Below are 26,204 nucleotides of genomic sequence, written 5' to 3'. Positions count from 1 at the left end.
CCCATTGTTATAGTCCCTTTGGTCATAATGCACATAAACTTATAAACAGACACACAGTGTTGCCTATGGCTAATCACACCAGCTGACCAGTCCGTCCAGGTCCAACTGTCATTCATTCCAGGCCTTTGACTAATTATCTGCACTTGTGGTCAGCTCTTCAGTGAGAATTCCTCACTATCATATAATAGGACGCAATGAAATGAGCTCTAAACTCATTAAAAAAAAAACAAAAATAGTTGTCAGTACTCAACAGTTTTTTTAATAAGTTTAATGTACTGTATTTGCATAATTGTTTAGTTCTGAATTGACAATTTGATTAACTCAAGAAAGCATTTTATTGTTTATTTGACTGAACTTTCCTTTTGTCTGCAGGTATTGCTCTTTAATGATCAAAATTATGGCATTCACTATGAATATACAATTCCAATTGAGCCAAGACCAGGAAATCACACTGCTAAGACCAGTGTACCTCACTTTATGTGGACTCACTCTGGCTGGGAAGACTGCGGTGCCATGTGTGGTGGAGGTTGGGAAATGTACTTTTTTAATATATTCTCTTTGAAAGTGACATATACAAAGTAATTTTTAGTGAGAGCCTTGAGAGTTTTGTTTTACTTCATTTACAAGATGTACAATAGTTGCTGTTGGCATGACCAGCTTTTCTTACCGATTTCCCTTGAGAAAATGGAGTAATGCTGCCTCTTGAAACATGGCTATCATTCGCTTGAAAGCTATCCCACAATGCTGTAATGTGGGGATTTCCCAGATTTAGTCCTAATCATAATGTGAAGTTGATAATGTATTTCCAAGTCATTGCACGGTGACATTTGGAGTGAAACCTGTAACTGAAGGATTTTCCCTGCACTTTCACCCTTGTGTCAATGGAGCTGTGCTTGTAGGTTTGAAAGATTATGGCAGAGTGGTCCATTAAATAACTGCAGTATATTTCATCAATTGTGGAGACAGTTATTGGTTTCAGTAGCAGGAAGCGTTAAGTGTTACAAGAAGCAGGTGGTTTAAAAAGTTGGGACCATTCGGAACTTTCTGTTCAGTTTTAAACTGTTCAGATAAGTAGGCAATTAGCAAGGGACAATAAAAAGAAGTTAAATATAAGTGGAGCGGCCACTGTCGGAATGGGCATCGTTGGAGTGGACGGGCTTAGAGTGGGGAACTGAAGCTTTAGCTCAAGAGGCTTTGGCGAGAAAAGGAGACTAAATTGAGATTTCTGATGTTTTTATATCTTTATTATTACATAGGTAGAGTAGTGAGAATGGATCTTAGTGCATTAGTGTGCTCCTCTTGCATGATATGGGAAATCTGGGAGTAGCTATCCCTCGTTGCCACATCTACGAGAAGAACATCTAGATGCAGCTCCTCACAGACCATGTTAGGGAGCTGGAGCTGGGTGACGTATAGATCATTTGGGAAGAACATCTAGATGCAGCTCCTCACAGACCATGTTAGAGAGCTGGAGCTGGGTGACGTATAGATCATTTGGGAGAATGAGAAGTTGATAGATAGGAGCTAAAGAGAGGCAGATAGCTGGGTGATTGTCAGGAGAATGAATTGAAATAGACAGACACTGCAGAATACCCCTGTGGCCAAAGTCAGCTTAGTTTCCTTTAGAGAAAATCTTTCCTGACAAATCTGTTAGAACTCTTTGAGGAAATACCAGGCAAGATAGACAAAAGAAAGTCAGTGGATATGGTTTACTTGGATTTTCAGAAGGTCTTTGACAAGGTGCCACACTTGAGACTGCCTAACTAGATAAGAACTCACAATATTGCAGGAAAGATATCATCATGCATAGAAGATTGAGTGACTGGCAGAAGGCAACGAGTGGGAATAAAGGGGATCTACGCTGGTTGGCTTCCAGTGACTAGTAGTGTTTTGCAGGGGTCGATATTGGGATCACTTCTTTTCACATTATATGTCAATAATTTGAATAATGGATTTGATGACTTTGTGGCCAAGTTTGCAGATACTTAAGCAGAGGAGCACGTAGTGTTGAGGAGGCAGGAGTCTATATAAGGACTTGGACAGATTGGCAGAATGGACAAAGAAGTGGCAGATGGAATATAGTGTCGGAAGTGTATGAACATGCATGTTGGTAGAAGGAATAAAGCATAAAACATTTTTAAATGGGGGAGAAAGTTCAGAAATCAGAGGTGCAAGGGGACATGGGAGTCCTTGTGCAAGATTCCCTAAAGGTTAATTTGCAGATTGAGTTAGTGGTAAGGAAGGCAAATAAAATGGAAGAATTTTTTTTGAGAAGGCTGGAATATGAGAGCAAGGACATGATGCTGAGGCTTTATAAGGTACTTGTCAGACCACACTTGGAGTATTCTGTTTTGGACCTCTTATCTAAGAAAAGATACGCTGCATATCCACCCAGAGGTGGTTCAGAAGAATAAATCTAGGAGTTTAGAAGAATGGCGGGGGGGTGGGCTCATTGAAACATCAAATATTGGAGTGGATGTGGAAAGGATGTTCTCTATAGTGGGTGAGTCTAGGACCAGAGGCCACAATCTTAGAATAGAGGGATATCCATTTAGAACAGAGATGAGAAAGAATTTCTTTAGCCAGAGGGTGGTAAATTTGTGGAATTCATTACCATGGATGGCTGTGGAGTCCAAATTATTGAGCATATTTAAAGTGGGGGGGGCGATAGGTTCTTGATTAGTCAGAGTGCCAAAGGTTACGGTGAGAAAGCAAGATATTGTGGTTGAGAGGGCAAATAAATTAGCTACAATGGAACAGCAGAGCAGTCCCGACTGATCGAGTGGCCTAATTCTGCTCATATGTATTATGGTCATGAATTTGTGGCTGAGTAGTTGGTGCAAAGGGCAAGGTTTCAGATTTGTAGATCATTGGGATCTCTTCTGGGGAAGGCATGACCTATACAAAAGGGACTGGTTACACCTGAACTCAAGGGGGACCAATATACTTGGCCAGTTTGCTGGAATGGTGGGGTGGGTTTAAGCTAGGTTGGCAGGAACATGGGAACTAGAACGATATGTCAAATGATAGAACAGTTGGTGTAAAGGTAGATGCAATGTGCAGAGAGACTGAGGGGAAAAATAAGCAGTGGATAGGGCACAATCATAGTCAGGTGGATGCTTTGAAATGTATCTGCTTTAATGTGAGATGTTTCAGAAGCAAGGGTGATTAAGAGAATATGGATCAGTAAGTAGAACTACAACATTATGGCCATTACAGGGACTTGACTGTCACAAAGGCAGCAATAGCTGCTGGATGTTCCAGGGTTTAAATGTTTCAAAAGATACAGGAATGGAGATAAGAGAGGTGTGGAAGTGGCGTTGCTAATCAGATGCAGAAAGGGAGGTGTTGTCTACTGAGTTAGTGTGGGTGGAATTCCGTAACAGGAATTCCGTAACGATTACTCCATTTATAGTATTCTGTAGGCCCTCCAATAGCAACAGAGCCACTGAGGAGCAAATCAGAGAGCAGATTTTGGAGAGGTCCAAAAATAACAGGGTTGTTGTCATGGGTGATTAGCACCTCCTTAGGGCAGAATTTGTTAGGTGTGTCCAGGAATGATTTCTGACACAATATTTCTACTACCAGGCAGAGAGTGGTAGAAGATCGAGATATTCTGCCCGGAGATTTGTAACTAGCAGAGTTCTGCAGGGATCTGTTTTGGAATCTCTGCTTTTATGATTTTTGTAAATGACTTAGAAAGTGGAAGCGTGGATTAGTAAATTTGCAGATGGTGTGAAGATTGGTGGTGGTGTGGATGGTGCAGAAGGGTGCCGTAGATTTTAACAGGACATTGATAGGCTGCAGAGCTAGGCTGAGGTACCATATGGAGTTCAGTCTGGAGAAGTGTAGAGTGATGCACTTTGAAAGGTCAAACTTCAAGGCCGAGAATGGGGTTAATGGCAGGATTTTTAACAGTGTGATGGAACAGAGGGATTTTGGGGTCCACGTTCGTATATCCCTCAAAGTTACCACACAGGTTGATAGGGTGGTTATGAAGGCACGTTGAGTTAGGTATGTTAGCCTTTTGGATTGAGTACAAAACCTGCGAGGTTATGTTGCTGCTCTATAAAACTTTGGTTAGATTATGCCTGGAATATTGTGTTCAGTTCTGGTAGTCTCATTACAGGAAGGATGTGGAAATATTGAGCAGTCTAGGGTTTTTCTCTGTTAGCAAAGGAGGATGAGTGGTGACTTGATGGAGAAATTTAAGATATAAAATGCATAAATGGAGTGGACAGTTAATGCCTTTTTCCCAGGAAGGAAATGACTAATATGATGGGTCATAATTTTAAGACGATTGGAGGAAAGTATAGGGGAAACATCAGAGGTAGAGTTTTTACACACAGAAAGTTGTAAGTGCATGGAATTTATTGCCAGGGAAGGTGGTAGAGGAAGATACAATAGGGTCATTTCAGAGACTTGGGCACATGAATGAAAGTAAAATGGAGGGCTACGTGCGATGGAAGAGTTAGATTGATCTTGGAATAGGTTAAAAAGTTGGCACAATATCATGGGCCGAAGGGCTTGTACTGTTCTATATTCCTTGTTCTAATGATGTTGTGTTAGTCCTGGAGGGGTAGGGATAGGGGTAGGAGTTTTGGATAGGCATCAATTAAGTGGGATTTTCTCCAAGGCAACATCAAACGTTTGGATGCTGTAGAATCACTGCTCATCCTGACTAGTGAAGAGTATTCCATCACATTCTTGATGTATGCCTTGTCAGTGGTGGAAATGCTTTGGGGTGTCAGAAGATGCTGCTGTTGTAGTCATTGCTTTATAGCAATACCCTCCACTCTAGAATCTTAATGATAGAGGATCCATAAAACAAGGGAGTGATTGTGATGCCAGCTCCTGCACATGCTCGATGTCCCTCCATTCCTTGCCTGTAAAAGCTATTAAATATATACTGTATGGTCCCACTACATCTCTCAGCATCCATGTGTAAAATCCGTGCCTCATAAATCTCCGTTAAAGTTCCCCCTCCCTTCATAAAGCTATGCCCTCTAGTATTTGACATTTCCATCCTGAATAAAATACTTTCTATCTATATCTCTCATGATTTTGAATGTTTCTATCACATCACTCCTCACTTTCCAACACTGAGGACAAATCCAAGTGTGTCCAACCTCCTTCTGTTCCTCTTAAAATACAGACAACATCCTGACAAAACTATTCCGCACCTCTCCAAAGCTTTCACATCCTATTTGAACAGAACTATGTGTAATATTCATTAAGCAATAGTATTGCCAATGAAAGCCAAGTTTAAGTGATTGTCACTTTGGAAATAGTTATTGCCAGGTACTTGGGTGACACATGATATCACTTGTAATTTTTCAGCCCATGCCTGAACATTATCCAGTCCTTACCACCTGCGAGTATGGATTATTTTATTTTCTAAGAAGTTGTGAATGAAAGTGAACTTTCTACAACAATCAGTAGAATGCCCTTTTCTGAAACTCTGAATTGAAACATTTGATTTTACATTAACTCAAATCTATTTTATTGTTAAAAATATGTAAATCTTCAACCTGTTTCATATTCAAAATATGCAGGCAATATAAGAGCACAATTCCAGTGATTGTCAAAGAGAAGGAAAAGTAGAGTTAAATGTGTCTGTCGCTAGCTTAATGGAATGTGTCTGAGTGTAATTCTATTCAGGAATGATCATGTTGCATTGTGATGTAGTTTCCCATAGAGCAAAGCCACAGCTGAAATATTTTTACAAAATAAATACAAAACAAGAGCTGAAATGACATAACGTGTAAGTAGTGCCCACGGTATACAGCTCTGCCAAATAAATGTGGGGCAAGCTGCAATCTAGTTCTCAGTGCACCAATGTATTACAAATCCGAGACTCTGGAAGATGGCAAAAGAATACTGGTGAACTGCCTTTGCCTTTAGCCAAATCAGTAGACCACTGGATTATAGTGTGTACCACTACTAATGCATCTTCCATGTTTTATATAAGCTGTTCCTAAATCTCAAACATGAGTGAAAGAACAGTTTTCTTGCAGACCTGACCAGCCATTCCTTTATTTTTATTCTCATTTCTGCAGTAATTTTTCAGCCAATTTATGATCTGCATGGTTTTTCAGAAAAAAATTAAATTAAGAAGAAATTTGACCCTCCAACCTGATGGTATAAATATCAATTTCTCCTTCCAGTAAACAAATTCCTCCTCTCCTTCTATTTCCCACTCTGACCTTTTACTTCTCACCTGCCTAATACTTCCCCCTGGATCCCCTCCATCTTCCATTTCTCCTGTGCTCTACTTTCCCCTCCTATCAGATTCTTTCTTCTCCAGCTCTTGACTTTTCCCACCCACCAAGCTTCACCTATCACCTTCTAGCTAGCCTCTTTCCCCTCCCCCCACCTTTTTACTCCGGCATCTTCCGCTTTCTTTCTCAGTCCTGACGAAGGGTCTTGGCCTGAAACGTTGGCTGTTTATTCTTTTCCATGGATGCTGTCTGACCTGCTGAGTTCCTGCAGCATTTTGTGTGTGTTGCTTTGCATTTGAAGTAACCTGAGTGAGCGACAATAGTGCATTTTGTAGATGGTACACAGTGTGACTGAATATTAGTGGTGGGAGATAGAGTGTTTAGAGTAGTCAGTGAGACTTGAATGTACTTGGTGCTATTGAGCTTCTTGAGAATCTCTGGTCTTGCACTGGTCCCGTTAAGTAGAAACATTTCCATCACAGTGCTAATTTATGATGATAGATGGTGAAACGGCTTTGAGGCATCAGAAGGTGAGACACTTGTCTGGGATACCCAGCCTCTGACTTGACCTAATAGCTACAGCATTTATGCAGCCTGTCGACTTGCATTTCTGATCAAAGATGAAGCCCAGGAAGTTGCTGGTCAGGAATATGGTAGCGGTAATGTCACGGAATATGAAGGACATGTGGTTGGATACTTCCTTGTTGGAGATGGCTATGGACAATTATTTCATTAATATGACTTGCCCAAGTCTATATATTGTTTTGGGCTTAATACATGCAGTCAGCTTCATTCACTGAAGTACTGCAAATGGAATTGAAGAGTGTGCTAAGACTCCCTCAGCTGACTGTATGATAGAAGTAAGTTTATTAATGAAACAGGTAAAAATATTGGGCCTAGAACACTGCCTTGAGGAACTCATGCAGTAATGAATGACTTCCAACAAATGCAACCATCTTCCTTAGTAAGAGATATGACTCCAAACACTGGCATGTTTGCCCCTCGATGCAGGTAGTGAGACCAACTATCAGTGTTACAGGACAGTGCCAATTGTCTGTAGTTTCTTGGATTACTATTTTGAAATATTGTGCCAAGCGCCTTTGCTGCTGAATCATTTTTATTTTATATGGCCAAAGCAGATGCCAGTCTAGTGATATTACGGTTCTCACAAATAAATATTGTGAGACCAGATCTATTTGTTAACTTAATGTCCAAAAAATGAGAGATTGGGAAAGGTTTACAATTTCTGCTGTGGATCTTGAAATCCCGTCGTTGCATCAAAATCATCGCGATAGTAAATTAATGTGAGGACATTCTATGTATGCAGTCAAGATTTTCCCATGTACTTCTGAAAGCATGCAGCCAAGTAATTGTATCTTGATTTGGGAGAGAAATGGTCAATTTTACAAGGTTGTTTTCTGGCTCTGGGAGAGTATTATCTGATGTTGTTTAACTCAACATAAAGTACAACTTATTAATGAATGTTAGTATGTTCACACCTTTGTCATTCTCATCCATAAGTGCTGATAAACTAAGGGGATCCATTGGTAACTGCTGGTCCTCTTTCACTTTTTTCATGATCATGATTAAGTTGTCAACTCTTCCCTTAGGAATTTTCTTGGGTTGAGGGTGACTTGTCAGGCACTGCAGTTCTGTGGATTTGAGATGGTGGAAGAGGCCAGTCTGGGAACTGCAAGTCCTACTGCATGCAGAGCAAGTAGAACAGAACTTGTCTCCTTCACTGAACAAGTTGATTATGACTTGCATATCAGTCTGGGAACTCACATATATGTAAGCTCATTTAGAATGGCCTTGCGTCTGTCGTGTAGAAGCCATGGGTCAGTGATTTCTCATTTATGTAGCAGGTTAGCTCCACTTAAGTAGGAAGCTTGTTGGAGGTAAGATGCAGCATTATGGCAAGAAATGTTGTGAAAAGTGTCAGGATAATAACACCATCTCTCTGGACACTGGTATGAAATGATTAAACCTGTTATGGAGCAGGAAGAAGATAGAAGAGAGTTTCTGCACAGAAGCAAGCTGAGAAGGATTTTCCATAGTCATTTCTCAATTAATAGAGTGAGAGGCTTTTTTGAGGTGCAAATTGGTCATTTTGTAGCCACATTGACTTTCACTGTACCAGACCACTAACAGATCCATATGTAATTACCACATTGTATTTACCTTCTTGTAGATGGTCATTGACTATCGTGCCACTGAAATCCTCTGCCCTCTTCCTTAGAGTAGGTTTTAAAGTTGTGAACTATGACTGAGGTTCCTCTTTATCAAAATATTAAATTTGATGAGAAATCGTTGTGATTAAGTTGGTTTGCACTTAATGCATTTTAAAATTCTTTAATAATTTAAGTGCATCGGAAAGACCTTGGTGTTTCTCAGTTGGCGTATGGCCTTTCCAAATTCAGTCAGCTTTAGCTGTGGTTAGACCAACCAGCTTTTTTGTTGTATGAGTCAGAATTCTTCGATACTCAACAGCATCATAATTCAAAAGTCCTTTGAAATGTCCCTTACAGTGGATGCTGACTGCCTCTCTGCCCCCTTCTGTTCTTTACTGGCATCACGTTTGATTCTTGTGTGTTTGGGCCAGAGGCATCCTTGACAGTATGGAACACTTCACGTGTGGTTATAAGACTGTCACAGGACCCCCTGCCCTTCTTCTACTCATCATATATTCACTGGTTTGCAGGATTTGTTTTAGGCCTCAACCTCACAGTGCTGGTAGGGCTGTTTCTTTTCCCTTGGGTTGTGGTGGATTTTCAAAATCAAGGGTGCTGTGTATTTGCAGTTAACTAGCTTTCGAAACTCACTGTCATTCTCACAAAACCAGTCCTAATGTTTTGTGGTATCAAGTCCACGATTCTCTTCAGAGATGCTAGTTAAGATTGAGTTTAAGGCAGTCCAAACATTGTAAACACTCCACAGCTTCTCTAGGTTCATTTAGATGGTCTGATGGAAATTACTGTTCTTCTTTCCTTTTTTTTCAATGCTTGCGATGAACTTGTTTTGCACTTAACGTATCTAATGTTTCTTTAGCAATTTAAGTATGTCTGAAAGATCTGATGTTTTAAAAAGAAATACTAGAAATGTTAATGGCTTGATGTATGCTCTGAACTGCAATTCCATAAGACTATAAGATATAGGGGCAGAATTAGGCCATTTGGCCCATTGATCCTGCTCCACCATTTCATTGCAGCTGATCCATTTTTCCTCTTAACCCGAATCTCCTGCCTTCTCGCCATATCCCTTCACGTTCTGAGTAATTATGAATCTATCAACCTCTGCCTTAAATATACAGTTCAGTACCCATTGACTTGGCCTCCACAGCCGCCTGAGGCAATGAATTCCACAGATTCACCACTTTCTGGCTAAAGAAATTCCTCCTCATCTCCATTCCAAAAGGATGCCCCTCTGTTCTGAGGCTGTGTCCTCTGGTCCCAAACTCTCCCACCATAGGAAACATCCTTTCCACATCCACTCTATCAAGGCCTTTAAACATTCAATAGGTTTCAATGAGGTTGTGCTTCATTCTTCTGAATTCCAGTGAATAGAGGCTCAGAGCCATCAAACGCTCTTCATACAACAAGCCATTCAAGCCCAGAATCATTTTCATGGGCTTCCTTTGAATCCAATTTCAGCTATCCTTTTTTTTAGATAAGGGTCCCAAAACTGCTCACAATACTCCAAATGAGGCTTCACCATTTCCTTATAAAACCTCAGCATTACATCCTTGGTTTTATATTCTAGTCCTCTCAAAATGAATGCCAACATTGCATCTGCCTTTCTCACCACCAACTCAACCTGCAAATTAGCCTCTAGGGAATCCTGCACAAAGACTCCCGAGTCACCTCAAATATTTGAATTTTCTCTCCATTTAGAAAATAGTCAACCCTTTTATTTCTCTTACCAAACAGCATGACTATAGACTTGCCAACACTGTATTCCACCTGTCACTTCTTTGCTCATTCTCCTAGTCAGTCCAAGTCCTTCTGTAGCCTCTTTACTTTCTCAAAGCTACCTGCCCCTCCACCTGTTTTTGTATTGTCTGCAAACCTGGTCACAATCCATCAATTCTGTCATTCAAATAATTGACATTTAATGTAAAAGAAAGAATCGGTCCCAACACAGACCCCTGTGGAACAGCACTCGTCACCAGCAGCCACCCAGAAAAGGCTCTCTTTACTCCCACACTTTGCCTCCTGCCAATCAGCTAATATATAAATGCTAGTATCTTGCCTGTAATACTGTGCACTCTTAACTTGTTAAACAGCCTCATGGGTGGCACCTTGACAAAGGCCTTCTGAAAATCCAAGTACACAACATCCACCAATTCTCCTTTGTCTATCCAGCTTGTTATTTCTTCAAAGAATTCCATCAGGTTTATCAGGCATGATTTTCCTCTTGAGGAACCGATGCTGACTACCGCCCTTTTTATCATGTGCCTTCAAGTACCCTGAAACCACATCCTTAACAATTGACTCCAACATCTTCTCAACTACTGAAGTCGACCAACTGGTCTATAATTTACTCTCTCCTTTCTTGAAGAGTGCAGTGACATTTTCAATTTTCCGGTCATCTAGAACCATGCCAGAGTCAATTGATTCTTGATTGGAGTTCACCGATTGAATTCACACCGCTACCTCCTGTAACAAGAGCTCTCTTGCACGTTCTTCCTAAGTATCTTGTCTTTCCCAACATCCAACAGCAAATTCTTTCATGTTAATCAGGGTATTACTGAGAACTAAGCATCTTCTAACCACATTAAGATCTGAGTAGGAGTACAAGTTATTACTGTTGTGTATTTAATAAATCAAGAATATATTGTAAATACATTGTTTGATCAAGTATTTTTGTTGTTTTAATAATTCATTATGGTTTATGTATGAAATACATGAATGGCATGTGTCATCATGCCCCCATGTCATACGTACGTGTCTCACTTAAAGTAAAAACAAAACTAAGACGTTATTCCCAGTTCCATGTTCTTATTTCGATTAGATTTATGTTTTGGAGCTACACATTATAACAGTGGTGATGAGGTATTTTTAAAATGAACCTGAGAAGTGCAGAGAGACGTTCACATTTTTAGACAAGAGCAGCAAGAAATAGTCAAGTGGAAAAATAACTCCTCGTGTTTCTTCGGAAATGGACAGAAACTTTCGAATTAAACAAAGGCAGAAAATGGTAGAATCCACAGGTTGACAAACAGTGAGTACCAAGTGAGAATAATCACTTAGAAAGGATAGAAATAGCTGGCTACATTGGAAGGATTGATGCGTTTGATTTACACAGACGATGAATGGATATTGTTTACTGAGCAAATGGAATAGACGATGAGAAGTAGGTGCCAGTTTTGCTGAGAACCTTGGGTATAAAGGCATTCAGTTTACTCAGAAGTTTAACTTCTCCAGCCAAGTCAGCCAAAATGAGCTTTGCTGATATTGTGAAAGCAATTCAAGAATATTTAGAACCAGGGCCATTGTTGATTGCAGAATGTTTTAGGTTTCTTAAGCAGAAACAAAAGGAAAGGGAGTTCTTTTTAGCTTATGTGGCTGAATTGAAGTGATTGTCTGAATATGTCAGTTCTATGGTGGGCTTAATGATGCACTGAGAGATAGTGTAGTTCGTGGAATCTTACAAGAAATCATTCAAAATGGCTGCTAACTGAAACACAACTTGCATTTAAAAGAGCAGTTGAATTTGTTGTATCAATGGAAACAGCAGACAGAGACACAATTGAGTTGCAGTCAAGAATGAAAATGAGTATGAACAAAATTACAGAGACTAGACGGAGACTGCCTGGTTGAACAAATTGTGTTACTATTGTGACAGGGGCTCACGTACACCAGACCAATGCAGATTTATGTTGAAACTTATAGAAAATGCAACAAAGTCAGACACATACAGAGGGCATGCCGGGCAGACAAAAATAGTTTATCTGCACAGGGAAAAAAAAGATAAAAAGTCAAGTGGCAGTTTCAGAAAGGATACTAAATACATATATTGTTGATGAAAAAATCTGACAATGATGAGCGTAACATAGGACTGGGTAGGAATGTGAAAGCTAACAAGTGACACATAACGTGACTTACACCAGAGGTGAATGGCAAATTAATTAAAATGGAATTCGACACTGGCTCAGCTGTTTCTACAGAATGAGATTGAATGGCATTTCAAAGATACTGAACTGAAGCCTGCAGATATCCAACTAAGAACTTATACTGGAGAAAAGATAACTCCTGTGGGAATAAAATTTGTAACAGTGAAATACAACAAGCAACCAGCCTTGGGTTTGAATGTGGTGAAAACAGAAAGTCCTACATTATGGGGTCATGATTGGCTGTGACAACTACAACTTGATTGGAGATCCATTCACCATTTACATGCCACATCCCCTGTAATAGAGTCAACTAAAAGTGAATTAAGATAGATACTGAATGAGGCCACAACTGTCTCCATTTTCTGCACCATGAACCATTAACCAACAGAGGGCAACAGGTGTAGGTGCCAACCTCTGTGCCTCTGGTTGGAAAGCATATTGGACCAAGGAAAGACCATACTGCTTAGAGGAACTGTGAAAGTGATGAAAGCAATGGTCCAACTACAACAGTTTTTTTTTTAGGCAACATATCTGAGAAAGCTTCTGATATGTTAACCAGGCAGTTACTTGCAAAAATGTGGTTTGTTTTTAATCTGGAAGAGAGCTCAAGGAGCTTCAAGAAAGTTGCAAGCATTCAGCTTTTGTGAGTATAAAACAAAACAGAATCTACTCTGCATGCATTAAGGTTATTGCATGACCTTCAAGTAGATGCAAAGACCAAAGCCCAGCTGGATGAATAGAAGGCCAAAAGAAAGGAGTCAATGAAGAAAAGAAAATAGACAATTCATTAGATGATGTTGTGGATGAGGAAACAGAGGAGTGATCAGACTGTAAAGGAAGCAATGGAAGGGTTAATAAGATAATACTCCAGTGAACTAAGTGCAGCTTCCCAAGGTCAAGATACACATCCTAGAAAGAAGAAAAAGGAAAGAAAGAGAAGGATGCTATAGAAATAATGCTCAGGTACAGAGGAGATGTCAGGGGTAAGTTTTTTATGCAGAGAGTGGTGATTGCGTGGAATGGGCTGCCAGCAATGGTGGTGGGGGTGGATACGATAGGGTCTTTTAGGAGGCTTTTGGATAGGTACATGGAGTTTAGGAAAACAGAGGGCTATGGGTAAGCCTAGTAATTTCTAAGGTAGGGACATGTTTGACACAACTTTGTGGGCCGAAGGGCCTGTATTGTGCTGTAGGTTTTCAATGCTTCTATGTTTCTATGAAATGGAAGAGATTAAGTGAGACCTAATTTCTTGAGAGTAAGAAAGAGAAAGGAATGAAAGAGAGAAGGAACATGAGAAAGAAAAGGTGGGAATGAAAGTGTGAACAAGTCCCTGATAAGGATCATGAAAGAATGAAGGATAAGGAAAGTGAGTGTGACCAAGAAAGGGATCAAGAACGAAATAGAGAGAATCCATGACCTGGTGAGAAGCAAGGATCCAAGTCGATTCAGAGAGAGAAACGCTGAGAAAAGGAGAATGAAAGACATCCAGAGCTGTCAGAAGCACTTCATGCAGTCTCAGAGTCAATTCCTCCAAACACCACAGAGGAGGGCCCAGAACCTGAGATTATTTCCACAGCCACAAGTCTCACCTACCAAGCAGAGTGGCCTCCCTTGTCAGGAAAGGTGTTTACCGATCAGAGTAAGAAATCTCCACAGCAATTATATCTTTGGGCCTGAATGGGACAATTTAAAATTTACTACGGTCTGGATGCTAAAATCCACTATCTCCTGGATTACTGGCCCAGTTTGTACGGCTGGGTAGTTCTCTCTCTGAGATGCTGGAGAGTGGCACTGGAGTGTCACAGAGGACTGTCCTGTCTCCCTTTCTGTTCACACTGTACATCTCAGACTTTCAGTACATCTCTGAGTCTTGCCACTTGCAGAAGTTCTCTGATGACTCTGCGGTGGTTGGCTGTCTTAGAGATGGGCAGCAGTTGGAGTATTGAAGACTGGTAGACAAGTTCGTGGAGTAGTGCAGGAGGAATCACCTGCTCTTGAATGTGGCCAAAACCAGGGAGATGGTGATTGATTTTAGGAGGAAGAAGACTGTGACAAGTCCTGTATACATTCTGGCAGAAGAGGTGGAGGAGTACAAATACTTCGTGTTCACCTTGACACAGACTTGACTGGAAAACCAACACCAAGACTGTTTACAAGAAGGGGATGAGCAGAGTCTACTTTCTAAGGAAGCTGAGATCCTTCAATGTGTGTAGCAGTATGCTGGAGATCTTTTACCAGTCTGATGGAGCGAATGCAGTCCTCCTTGCGGCTTTATGTTGGGGGAGCAGCATCAGAGCTGGTGATGCAATAAGACTAAATAAACTCATCAAAAGGGCTGGATCCATCCTTGGCTACAACCCGGACTCTTTTGAGTTCATGGTGGAGAGAAGGTTACTAAACACTGTTATCCATTATGGACAATCTGGCACATCCTCTCCATGACCTACTGAATAAGCAGACTCATTCAGCTCCGCTGTCACAAGGATTGTTACAGAAAATCTTTCCTACTAAATGCAATAAGCATATACAACAGTTCATCTCTGTGCAACAGGAGAACACACATCATAGTACAATAGTCTCTGTTTTGTTACTTCATACATTGTTTTTGCACATTGGTAAATTATTATTGTGTATATTATTAAGGCATCCATTAGTCTTGCAAGACCATGGATCGGCACCTGGAAAGTCTTCACTCTCCAGGGCGCAGGCCTGGGCAAGGTTGTATGGAAGACCAGCAGTTGCCCATGCTGCAAGTCTCCCCTCTCCACGACACCAATGTTGTCCAAGGGAAGGGCATTAGGACCCATACAGCTTGGCACCAGTGTCGTCGCAGAGCAATGTGTGGTTAAGTGCCTTGCTCAAGGACACAACTCGTTCCCTCAGCTGGGGCTCGAACTCACGACCTTAAGGTAGCTAGTCCAATGCCTTAACCACTTGGCCATATGCCCACACTGTATATTATTATTCTGTACTTTATTATTAGTTGTCTGCACACTACTAAGTGTGTTTTTAAATGTTGCTCTAACAAAATAATTTTCCACTCCGGAGCAGTAAAGCACTTATTATTATTGTAATTATTACTATTATTATTATTTTTATTATGTCTGTATAGTAGTTGTATTATATAGTATACTGTATATACAGTATATGTATATAAATTGAGATACATTATATATTGAGTTGAGTTTATAGCAAAACAGGTAGAAGTGTGTATTTAATATAGTATATCAGTAATATTTGAGTAATATTAAAAATAAATTCTATTTGATTAATCATTCTTTGTTCTTTAAATAATTCATTATAGTCTTGTATATATATATATATATATATATAGTACGTGAATGGCTTCCGTCATCACACCACCACATCATACGTATGTGCATTGCTTAAAGTAAAAACAAAACTACGACGTTATTCTGAATGGACATTGAACCCATGAACACTACCTCACTATTTTTGTTATTTCTATTTTTGCACTACTTTTGGATTTACGTTTTGGAGTTACAGAGCATAACACTTGCCAGCTGTCACATGGGGTGCACGGTAGCAGTTAGCGTAATGCTATTGCTGCACCAGCAACCCAGGTTTAATTCCTGCCGTCATTTGTAAGGAGTCTGCGCAGTCTCCCCATGACCTTGCGGATTTCCTCCAGGTGCTCTAGCTCCCTCCCACATCCCAAAAACATACAGGTCACTAGGTTAATGGGTCACAAAGATGAAATTGTACAGCGCAGGCTCATTGGGCCAGAAGGGCTTGTTACTGTGCTGTTTCTCTGAATAAATAAAATATAAATGCTAAAACACATAAAACATAGTGTCTTTCCCAAGATATTCTGCCACAGTAATAATGATGCATCTGAGCACATTGAGTTACAGCACGGAATAGGCCCTTCCGGGCCTTCGAGCTGCGCCGCCCAGCAATCCCCCAATTTAACCCTAGCCTAATCATGGGACAATTTATTATGACCCTTACCCTACCAACTAGTATGTCCTTTGGACTGTGGCAGGAAACTGTATCACCCAGAGGAAACCCACGAGGTCACAGGGAGAACGTACAAACTCCTTACCGGCTGAAGTAGGTCACTGGTACTGTAAAGCATTGTGCTAACTCCTATGCTACCGTGCCACCTTAACATGACAGATTATTTACAATGTAAATAGCAATTTACCATAAATCATCATTTTAACATAAACCTATCAATAGATAGTACAGTCAAAGGACAAAAGGAAAAATATTTTATTTTAATTATCAGTTTTTGGAAAGATCATTCTTGCACTTCAAATTGCATTATGGGTCATTTAAATCCACTTAGGATCCTACTTTGCAGTCTAATGTAAATTAACCTCCTAATATTACTGCTCTGCTTTAGTATTAGATTGAAGTTCATGATTACAAAAGACATGCCAAAGTCTCCTGAGATTTTGTAATTCGCAAATGATTACAACGGTTAATTTAATGATTGTTTTCACTATACATTCAGACCCCGCTTCACGCTGAGGATGCGTTCCTCTGAGATGGAGTGCTATGTAAATCAGTGCTATGCAGAGTCATTATAACATTACGTTAATGGACATGCGTGCCTGATTTTTTTAAAAAATCAAACCCGAGATATACGATGTATTATATTATGTATACACAGTAATCCGTGGAGTAAGAAACATGCAGATAGGCCTAACATCAGTGGAGCAGCAACACATCGCAGCAGAGGAGAGAAGCAGGTGGTGGTTACAGCTTAGAGGAGGGACCAGGTTGTGGGCCCTTCTCTAACTTTGGCTTCTTCTTCAAGTAGGCATCAAGGTTTGACTGCCTTTTCTTAAGTTCCATCTCATGAAGCAGTTCTCGGTAGCAGGAAAACATGTCGAGAACACCACTCTTTGCCTTTTTGCTTCGCCCCCAGTCAGGGTCATTATCGATGAACTGGTCCATGATGAATGGTTCTGCCTGAAATCCTAGGAATTTCACATCCATGCTAATGCTTTTCCTAGACTTCTTGGATATACTACCTTCCCTGGAAGTTGCAGGCCATTTTCCAGACATTATGGGTGAAAAAAATAGAATAAATTGGAGAGGGAGCAAGAACGTTTATACACGGCAGGGAAGGCAGAGCGTGAACTAATACATGATTGGCTGTAAGTAGCTCAGAGCTTTCATTGGCTGATTGAATCTTTACTGTAATGGTGGCTGCTCTTGAGATGTTTTAAGTCTTGTATAGAATGATTTCTTGTCATTTTTTAAAATGTCAATAAAGAATTGAATAACTGCGTCGTAACGAATCATGGCTATGTGAGGTAGCATTATGCAGGGTCTGAGTATATCTAATAACACCCAAAGATTATTCAGTTTAATAATGAAACACCTTATATTTGACTTTATGTCATTACCTTATGTCACCTTATGTCATTAAATAAGCTATATATATTTTTAAATACTACAGATTCTGGAAATCTGTAAAAATGCTGGGAAAAAAAATAAGCGGTAACTGGTAGTCAGGTAACTGCCGTGGAAAGAGGAACAGTCAGTGCTCCAGATTTGCAACCCTTCATCCATAGATACAGATTAATATGCCCATTATGGCAGTATTTTCTGTCTTTATTTCAGACTTTTAAACATCTGCAGTAGTTTTTTTATATCAACACTTTGATTGAAATTTCAAATTGAAAACATTTTGCAAAAGGTTGTTCATCACAGCACGGATTTTCTCAATCATGGGCGCAAATTAAATATTCAGATTTTTGTGTTTGAACGTGCTTTACTGTTGGACTACTGTCACCTGCTTTGACAAACTAGAGTAATGTGCTGTTGCAAGGCTCTCCTGCCATTGAACCACTCCCTACCGTCCCTGCTCCCCCTCAGCACCCCTCGCCTCATGAGGACCTCATTGCAATGTGGTTGCAAAAAGATGTGGTGTTCACTCTGCATGAATGGCTACTTTTCCCCAGGAAAGTAAATCAAGTACTGGTGGCCTCGCCAGAAAGTGGGTGGGTATCCTCACGAGGCATGAGGCATGCATTCCATGAAGCTTTTCATCTTCATTGAATGCAATAAAAACACTACAATTCAGATCCTGCAAAAAGATTTATAGGAACTGACCCACACAGGAACAGGTAACTAAAGTATGAGTAATGCCCTGCATATTATATTTACCAATAAATTGCCTGACAGCTATTTTTGTTTTCTGTAGGGATATCATAAGGACCTTTGCTCATGATGCACACAATTGCTCAAGTCATTGTCAAGCATATGTCAAAGTCTGTCACCTTGAAAATGAAATTTTAAGTCATATTTTACATGATGTTTTCAGTTGTGTGTTTAATATTTCAGTAATATTTGAGTAATCATGTATATATATTGTTGTTTATATAATTCATTGTTATATGTAAAAATACGTGAATCGCATGCATCATGATGCGACCATGTGATACATGCGCGCCTCGATTAAGGTAAAGAACAGAGTTAGACTCATATCTCTCACCTCTTGTTTTCCCTTGAATTATTTTAGTGTTTTGAAGTTGCAAAACATAACACTTTCTAATTGGCTAGAACCCCAATTTAATATCAAATCAAAAGACAGGATTGAGATGAAAATGAATATCTGAGTCTTTATTTGAAAAGACTGTGGAAAAATGTGTGTAAGAAATTGGAAAGCCTAGTTTCCTTTACAAACAAGTTACAGTTCTGTTGCATACACAAAAATAAGTTCCCATCATTAGCATTAGAACATTTCCAATTCTATGCAGCTCAAGAAAATAAACTACACGAAAGGGAAAAAGCACTGCAGGGAAGTTGGAAGTGTGTACTTTAGATTATTCCAGTGTATGATCCCAGACTCGAGTTGTTTCAGTTCATTTGAAACTGTTGTATACTTGAAATTCAAATTTAACATATGTGCAAATAAAACTAGGAAATGATAAATGCGCAGAGAGAGAGAAGAAAACGAAAAGGACTATGAAACTCCAAGCTGATCAGTATGTCTAAACAAAAAATGTGAATTAGTCTCTTTTGGATTTCTCCACAAAAAATGCAAATAATCTGATTTTAATAAATTATTTGTGGTAAGAAATTTCCTTGCATGCTAGTTTCCCTATACTTCGATGAAGCAATACGTGATTAAAGTGTCTTTATGGTGCTTTTGAATAGCATTTCTTTTATATTAAGTAACTTTTGTTGTAGACAGTTAAACGCACTTGTTTCTATGGAAACAACTACAAGGTCTGTTACTGCAGAAGAAAATGGGTAATGCATATTGATTGATGGTGGATTGGCTGTGTAATTACTACAGCAGTCCAAAACTTTTGTGTTTCTTTAACAGTAATCAAATTCTGTCTAGACTTAAATAACAGCAGATTATTTTCAAATAATCTCCTCCTGGGAACAATAGCTTTTGAAGGACTGTGCAGGCATATTTCATTTTCTTTTTGGTATTGTACGTGATATCTTAGTAAAATATTCAAGTTAAGTATTTTTATGCCAATGCTGATATATTATTGCAACTGGCTTTTCTCCACAGGCAGGATGCTTGTGCGAGGTGTCATAAGTCTTCATATTCCATATATTTTGCAGATTTGCAAAATTGGTTCGAAACTGCATTTTTTTTCAGCAACCTTACCTAGCTTACAGGAAATAGAAGGGACAGTTTTAAAAGCTAAATTGAACTTTACTTCTAATTTACGATGGCAGCTCTACAATAGAGAAATTTCAGAGGCAATGTCATCTCTTGGGTAATGTGCATCTTCCAGGAACTGTTCTAGGACACAGATGTACTCTTACAAATGATCTTCTTTGGTGCGATTTTATTCCATGACACCGAGCTTGATGTCAGACTCCCTACAACCATTCCTGGAGGTACAAGAAAGTCAATATTGAAATCAAAATTGCAAAGGACCAGATACTGAAGCTGATGTTGCCTGACCAGTCAAGCTTTTCTAACCTTTTTTGTTTTATTTCAGATTTCCAGCAATTTTTTTTTTGATTTACAAGGAAGTCGATGTCAGTTCATATGTTTAGCTTGGTTAGTTAAACTCTGACAAAACTATTGAACTATGTGTTCAAGATGGACTTGTAAAACTGCAGTCAGGTCATCAATAAGAGTTACAACTTGGTTCAGTTCAGAGGATATTTGCCGAGTTTGCGCATGAAATGGAATTCCCTATCTATGATCCTTAATATAATGCCCAACAGACTATGCTATCGCTAAGCTGCATTTCTGGCTTAGATGCATCGTTATCCCAAGGCAGCTGTACATTTTTGTCACAATTGCTTATGTGTGTAAATAGGAACATTGTGGTTATTCATCATAGTTTTATTTTTCTAGAGAAGGTTCCAAATCCTAATCTGTCAGATCTCTTGTTTCTTGCCAGATCAAATTCGTCAGATCACTATGTTTTGCCAATTAGATAGTGGGAACATGAGCGCCTCTGTCTTTGGTCTCCATCACAAACTCTGCTCCTAGCCACCAGCCTCATCCCGCTCTGTAAGTCCTACAAGCCTCCAGTTTCTCTGTTGTCATCCATTTCAGACCTTCTCACAGTGTGAAAATTTAATAGATAATGTGACTACCAGCTTTCACACCAGTTGCCATATGCCCTAGAATTTCCTTCTTACATCTCTACATAGAAACATAGAAACACAGAATTGTATTGGCACAGGAAGGAGCTATTCAGCCCATCAAGCCAATGCTGGCATTCTAGAGAGCAACCTATCAGTCCCACTATCCTACCTTCCCCAGAATTATGAGCAGTGAGATCCAAATCACAACCTCTTTCTCTGGAAAAAAGACTTCTCCTCAGATATGATTCAATTGCAATTGAGAAATATATCTGAATGTCCTCCTGGCCCCTTGCCAGGAGTGAGACATCCTTCACACTTTCCAGTTCTTCAGCCAAAGCCTCTGCTGATGGATCCAAAGCCTTGGAGCTCACCACCTCCTAAATCATGCCAATTTTCACTGTTCTTTTAGGTCTGCAGAATGACCACCATGTTCTGCAACCTCCCTTAGGATGTGTAAGCTGGCTCCTTTAGACAGTGCAGAGTAGCTTTTAATTGGGGTTACCCATTTGCAACATTGAGCCCCCTACCAATGCATCCAGCCAATGAACAAAGTAATTAGTACTGACAATATGCAGCAATGATTGTGAGCAGGCAGTATGAAGCTGGCTTGCTGCCTGTATAGCAATCAACAGACACCGATTAATCATGCATAGCCATTCCAGTGCCCATAATAGGAGCTGTCCAAATTAGCTGTCTTTCACTCTTACTGAGACCGTTAGCCCAGAGTCTGAACTGATTGTGGATTGCTGACTGGATAGCTACCCACTGAAGACACTGTAACTAACTCAGCCTACTGCGGAGATCTGAGCTCCACCATGATACAGTAAACTTCCCAAAACATTAATCAGAGCCAGCGATCCTGAGTGTACCTTCCCATCAAGAAATTTTCCATAGTCCAAGATCTTTCAAACATTTATCCAGTGAAGTTACTGTATTTGACAAAATGTTGTGGTTTAATTATTATGTTTTAATACCATTAGGTTTAGTAATTCTCCTGCACCCATGATGATGTTTTTAAGTGGTCTGAGCTGGAACTAGCACTGGGTTAGAGATGTGAATAACAACAGAAATTGTCCAGTCAAACTTTGTCAGTGTGGAAAACTGGGAACGTCTTAAAAACTTTTCAAATTGCAAAATATTATCCTAATGCATCACAGTGAAAAGCACAGTATTATACAATTGAAATTCCATGTCACAGTTTGTTACTGCAAATGAGGAATTTGTTAGACACAATTGATCGTTTAAAATGCTTATGCAATGCCTCCTCAGACCCCATATTAGAAATGGTTTATCACTTAAATTTTTTGATACGTAAATTTTATTTACCACTCTTCAAAATTGTCTCTTTTTTACTACCTTAACTTGTGCCATTTTCTCTTTCTGCTTGGCATCTAATTTGTCATCATTAACATAAAGTATTTTGAAATGTGTTCCAACATGTGAGATGTACTTTCAAAATGAATACTTGCTGCTTTTGTTTACTGAACATCAAAATTTTCAATACATCACTCGTGGAACACAGATGTCAAAATTAAACCAAGTTTAATTAAACCAGAGAAAAGTATTTCAAACAATTCATCCAAGTGCATTCATTTGCTTTTAACACACGCCCAGCAACTCCTTGGATTTCTGATGAATGCTGGTAACTTATAAAATTTAATTATATTCTAGGGTGTGGATCGTGGCAGATTGAAAGCACCCTGTCACAGTAACCTAATGTCCAGAGGAGCACATGGACAGGCTCCAATTTCCCATCCATCACGACAGATCAACAGCAGAAGCCATTTTATTGGTTCATCACTCAACCATGGAACATGTGGACAGTGAAGATGCATATATTAGGATGTTCTTCATTGACTACAGCTCTGCATAAAATACTATCATCCCTTCAAAGCTAGTCAATAAGATCCAACTCCTTGGCATGAATACATTTTCGTGCATATGGTTTCTCGATTTCCTCACTTGCAGACCCCGGTCAGTTTGGATTGGCAACAACATCTCCTCCACAATCTCCATCAGCACAGGTGCACCACAAGGCTGTGTGCTGAGCCCCTTGGTCCACTCGTTTTATACTGATGACTGTGAGGACAAGTACAGCTCCAATGCCATATTTAAGTTTGTTGATGACAGCACTATTGATGTGAGAATCATAAGTGGTGACAACCAAATCAGCTTATAGGAGGGAAGTTGAAAATCTTGCTGAATGGTGCCACAAACGACAACCTCTCACTCAATGTCAGCAAGACCATGAAGCAGATTATTGATTACAAGAGGAGTAAACCAGAAGGTCCATGAGCCAGTTGTCATCGGGGTATCAGAGGTGGAGAGGGTCAGTGACTTTAAGTTCCTTGGTCTTAATCATATCCGGTCAAGATGGTGCCAGCAAATAATGCTACCTTGGTCAACATCTTCCAGATAGTCCATGGAATGCTTCTTTCACTTCTCTTCGATCTTCTATTTATTTTAAACGCATTTCTGGTGCTGATGGAGCCTATGATTTATAGTTTGAAGATTAACTGAGCAATGTGGTGCTTTGCTGTCTCCAACACGGTACCAGAGGGTGAGCTGCCTCGAGGCCTAGAAGCTCAGAGACAGAAGCTACGAGCTGATGATCGTCTCTATTTCTCGCTGATTAAAGCATTGAGGAAGATTAAAGAGGTGAGCAAGTGTTCAGCACCATCCACTAGCCTCTCACTTGCTGCTGCCGTAGAAGCTGTCTGCGTGTGACAGTCTCTTGCTCACCGCTCCCAAGGGAAGGCCCCTGAGTTTGAGTGATCTCTCTTCCTTGATGTTGAATTCTGGGTCTGTGATCTATCTATATTGCACTGTAGTTCAATTGGACACTCTCAGTTTTGTTTTTTTAATGTTCTGTGTTTTCGCCAATTCTTTCTTGTTGCCATTTGCGCGTGCGGCGGGGTGGGGGGTGCGGCAGTTGATGTTCTTATTGCTGCTTTTGTGACTTGGGTTTTTTGTGCATGGGGGTTTGATGTTTTTCTTTGAATGGCCTCCACGGTTTTCTTTGCTCCATGGATGTCTGGAGAAGAATTGTATACTGCATATATACTTTTGTTAATAAATGTACCTTGAACTTCAAACCTTGAGCAGCGGATCAGTTCTGGGTTCAGGACATAACTGCCATCATAAAAAAGGCACAAGGTGCCTCTATCTTAGAAATTTGTGAAGATTTGGCGTGTCATCTGAAACTTTGACAGATTTCTCTAGTTGTGTGGTGGAGAGTATATTGACCTGTTTCATCACGGCCTGGTATGGTAACACCAATGTTCTTCAATGGAAAAACCTACAAAATGTAGTGGATAGAGCCCGGACCATCATGGGTGAAATCCTCCCCACCATTGAGAACATCTACATGGAGTGCTGTTGCAGGAAACCAGCATCCATCATCAAAGACCACCACATCCAGACCATGTTCCTTTCTCACTGCTGCCATCAGGAAGGAGGTACAGAAGCCTTGGGTCCTACACCAACAGTTTCAAGAACAGTTACTTTCCCTTAACCATTAAGCTCGAACCAGAGGGGATAACTTCACTCACCCCAACAGTGAACTGATTCTACAACCTATGGACTCATTTTCAAGGGACTCTACAGCTCATATTCTCAATATTTATTGCTTTTTTTTATTGTTATTTTGTGTTTTTTATGCATTTGCACAGTTTGTTGTCTCTTGCACATTGGTTATTTGTCCATCTTTATTGTGTGTTTTTTCATTCATTCTATTGTGTTTGTGGTAACTATGGCTGCTCACAAGAAAATGAATCTCAGGGTAGTACATGAAGACATATATATACTTTTATAATAAATTTACTCTGAATTTGTCTGTGATCCTGAAATAGGGTCTGAGGACTTCTTAGGGCATCAGTGAGGATATCTGCCTGTGATTTGTCTGCCTCAGCATGGTATCCATAGGTTATAGTCTTAAGATAGGAGGCAGAGGTAGGCGCTTACATTTAGACAGGTTTGACCACAGGGGTTGGTGAATTTGGAAAGCAGCAAGTACTGAGATATCTTAACCTTCAGAGTGACACTGTAGTCGTGCGCAAACGCGCTACTAAAGGAAAACATGGAGGCAGATAGAGCTGAACTCAGAATGTCTTTACTGATTCAAAATCACGCACTTAAATCTCCCCTCCCATGGGCCCCTGCGACCCGCGGAGCGGACGTGACATCAGACTGTCCCCAGAAGGTCCGCCCCAAACGGGTAGTTCCAAACGCGCTACCGCGTGTCTGCCCGTGGCTCCCGATGGCGGTTCGAGTCCCACGTGTGCGGGCTGCCACAACATAAATAATAAGATTTAAAGGTCTCCACAGTTTTTATTTATCTCTAGTTGAAACAATATCTTATCTAACTGTTTAATTTATTGGAAATTTTATATCACTATCTTTTGCCTGGAAATTAAGATCAATTATGTTAAGGTCCTGGATTTTCATTCTCTTGTTTAATGCCTTGAACAGAATTTACAGCAATGGTTCCAAATCTTTTTATACCATAGACCCCTACCATTAACCGAGGGTCTGTGAATCCCAGGTTTGAAACCCCTGATTTAGAGTCATAAAATATTAGAGCACAGAGACAGCCCCTTCAGCCCATATAATTTGGTTTTGGTAAGAAAGAGAAAAAGAAAAGAAAAACAAGAAAGAACAAAGGAAAGCACTCGAGAAAGCTACTGGAATGTTGGCCAGTATTGAAAGGGACTTAGAGTTAAATGTGGGAAAATTCGATGCAGTTTTACGGAATGCTGACAAATTCAATGTTCCCATTTTTAAGCAGGGTTACACTTCTGTTGGAGGCAATTCAGAGAAAGCACAGATGGTTGATCCTGGGGCAAAGTGATACAAATATGAAATGAGATTGCGCAGGGAAGGCCTAAACTCTTCAAACTGTAGAAAGAAAAAGAGTGCTGATCATACTGAAATATAAGATTCTGAGGGAGATCAGCAATGATAATGCTGATCGCATGATTTTTCCAGTGGGGCTATCTAGAACTGGAAGGCATGGTTGCAATATATGTTTTCACCCATCTGAGAGGAAGAGTTTGTCTTTCAGAGGGTCCCAAAATCTTTCGAATTTTGTGGTACAGACAGTTGTTGAGGTGGAGTTACTGAATATATTCAAAGCAGAGAATGGCACATTTAAGACGGTAGTCACGGGGTAAGGTGAGAGACAAGTGGTACTAAGCCAGGAATGGATCAACCATGATCTTTACTGAACCGTGGAGTAGACCAAAGGGACTGATTGACTCACGCTCCTTTTACTGATGTTCTACATATTCTGCAGTTTCACATGTGAAGATACAGCACCTTTTAAC

The 26,204-nt window shown here is 40.0% G+C and overlaps 1 protein-coding gene across 2 annotated transcripts in view; it reads left to right on the top strand.

The window, feature by feature from the left end:
- Positions 1-26,204, top strand: part of LOC134357401 (A disintegrin and metalloproteinase with thrombospondin motifs 19-like) — a 381,779-nt gene that overhangs the window by 304,782 nt on the left and 50,793 nt on the right. For both annotated transcript variants that reach the window (XM_063068949.1, XM_063068950.1), the window contains exon 18: positions 373-526. In XM_063068949.1, the coding sequence (XP_062925019.1) occupies positions 373-526 (154 nt within the window). The remainder of the gene's footprint in view (positions 1-372; positions 527-26,204) is intronic.

The sequence above is a fragment of the Mobula hypostoma genome, chromosome 16 (assembly GCF_963921235.1).
Source record: "Mobula hypostoma chromosome 16, sMobHyp1.1, whole genome shotgun sequence".
NCBI lineage: Eukaryota > Metazoa > Chordata > Chondrichthyes > Myliobatiformes > Myliobatidae > Mobula > Mobula hypostoma.
The sequence above is the reverse complement of the archived record's forward strand: the minus strand, read 5'-3'. Positions and strand labels throughout refer to the sequence as shown.